The sequence below is a fragment of the Cupressus sempervirens genome, chromosome 9 (assembly GCF_028749045.1).
Source record: "Cupressus sempervirens isolate cs-2001-9-10 chromosome 9, ASM2874904v1, whole genome shotgun sequence".
NCBI lineage: Eukaryota > Viridiplantae > Streptophyta > Pinopsida > Cupressales > Cupressaceae > Cupressus > Cupressus sempervirens.
In genome coordinates, this window is record NC_143126.1 from 614,521,838 (window position 1) to 614,524,260 (window position 2,423).

At 35.4% G+C, this 2,423-nt stretch overlaps 1 protein-coding gene across 1 annotated transcript; it reads right to left on the reverse strand.

The window, feature by feature from the left end:
* Positions 1-951: 951 nt before the first annotated feature.
* Positions 952-1,582, reverse strand: LOC149540193 (major allergen Pru ar 1-like). The gene is made up of 2 exons (XM_089799498.1): positions 1,402-1,582; positions 952-1,257 (listed from the first exon to the last, which is right to left on the reverse strand). The coding sequence occupies exons 1-2, from the start codon at positions 1,580-1,582 to the stop codon at positions 956-958; spliced, it is 483 nt and encodes a 160-aa protein (XP_089655624.1). The 3' UTR covers positions 952-955.
* Positions 1,583-2,423: the final 841 nt, after the last annotated feature.

The following is a 2,423-nucleotide window of genomic DNA, read 5'->3' on the forward strand; positions in this document are numbered from 1 at the left end:
GCAAAAGCTGAAATTGCATTTCAATGTAGACTTAATTTTGTTCTATTTTTTATAAACACACTATTGGTGATGGTAATTCTAATTTTAGTAATGAAGTGACCATTTTGTTGTAAAGAATCATGGAGACTAAACCTTTTATATGATTTTGTATTAAATGATGAGAAAATTTTACTAATTTCAAATGTATATTATTGTGTATAACATTTTTATGTTTATATCTATTCATTTAAAAAATATTGAAATAAATTAATTTCTTATTAATTTCATTTAATAAAATAGAATGAAAAAAATATTTTCTTTACAATAAATTGAAATAATTACCAAAAATAATAATATAGTGAAACAAATAAAATATATTAAATGAATTTAAAAATCAAATTGACGTACAACTCAATTCATCAATTCATCAAATTCGGATCAGGATGAGCAAATTTTACAAAGACATATGAAATCGTGCATGCTCATCATTTGAGAATCGTGTATGATGATGTTAGAACTAGAATGGCATTCGCTGGTAATTGATTTGATGTTATGTTGCAAAGGTTGATATTTTGAGGCATTTGTATACATTTCTACCACAGCAATTGACGAAATTCCTCTACCTTCTTCCACAGATCGCGTTACAGCAGCCACTTGTATTTGGTTGGAATTTTATTCAGCATTTTAAACAACACACACGTTACTCGAAAGAATTTTGTCAAACAGTTCGCGTGGCACAGTTTTATATTCAGAATTGAACAAACATAATTGAATACTTAAAAAAGTTCGTATGAACTGCAAGGAGGCTCTAACTGGGGAGCCAAAACATGAGTCCTGGAATACACACAAATCTTCTTTCACTGAGAAAGAGGGGAATTTCAGGTGTAAGAGACACGCATTCTCTTATTGAGCAAGCTACTACTACTTGTATTGAAACAACAGAAACAGGGGAGGATCTTGTTGATGGTGTGTTTTTTTAGCAGTAGAGAGAGGGATTGGCAATGAGAGTTCCCTCGAGCATCCTGAACAGAGCAACGCTGCCCGCCTTGATCTCCTCCACTTCCCCTTCGTCATACGGTACGCCAGGGAGTGTCTCATAACTCACAGTCGTGCTTGAAACGGATCCACCCCCTGCTTTGCCTGTGATTTTCACGTTGAACTTTGTGTAGGCTGCCTTTGTCCCAATCACCCCTCCTTCCACATGGCTGAACCCATACACCATCTTCTCCTCATCGATCAAATCCACTCTCTCTTTCACATACCTGTAATGCTTGTTGCCTGCAACACACACCAATTTCTCAATATGTCAATACCTCTTCTATATTGCAATAAATTCATGATTTCATCTAACAATCTAAGGATTGAATCATGGGCACATTTTCATTCTCATTGTATTTATGAGCAAAGTATATATATGCTTACATTCCGTGAAGTTAACTTGTCGAATGGTGCCAACTCCTCCATCTCCTTCAACAAGGGTGATGCCCGAAACGAGAGAAGGGGCATGCTTTGGCAGAAGGTTGTGCATGTCCTTTGTTGAGTTCCAGAGCCTCTTTGCCTCCACTGGAGACTCTATTTCAACTGTGTAGCTTCCTGCCACCATCTTCTCTTTTTCAACTATCTCAACAATTCAGATTTCTACTTGGAATCTTCTTGTTAACAATTGCTTGTTTCTACTTGGAATCTTCTTGTTAACAATTGCTTGCCTCGCCTCGACTTTGTTGTGTGATGTATGACATGATTGTTATGGTATTTATAGAGGTGTTGTTCTACTAATTGCACTGCCCTCTTCTCACTTGTTTGCTGACTCACTTTGAGTTTAGATGGATTACAAATGCAAGAAATCACTTCGGCTCACGATTTTTAGACACAGTAGATGCTTTTCATCTTCTTAACCATTCACGTGTTTATTTTCATTGTTTATTTGTTCTACAAACTTCCCCGTGCGGCACTTTTTCTATGCTTCCCATCACATGCTAATTTTCATTGTTTATTTGTTCTAGAAGCTTGCACTTTCGACCGCATTTGCATTTATCTACACTGTGAAATACACTACCACTTGCACCCGAAGAAGGTGCAAGCGATGCACTCACAGGTGTTTGATTTGAAAGTTTAAGCAAAGTTTTACATAATAAATGAACGTGCATATATGTGTCGATATACAAATATGTATCATTGAAGTGGGTGGACTTGTATAAAGAAGGGCATTTTAGATTTGTTTCTGACCGCATTTATCTATGTTGTGAAATACACAAGCACTTGCACCAAACAGTGCAAGGTTCTCGCTGGATTATTAGTGTCAGATATCACTTATTAGTGTCAGCCATATCATTTTTCAATTGACATAATTCATAAAATGTTTGACACAATAATTATTAATTATAGATAATAGCCTTTCATACAAATATATGCAATCAATTTTATTGTTTCCCATAAAATGTTAT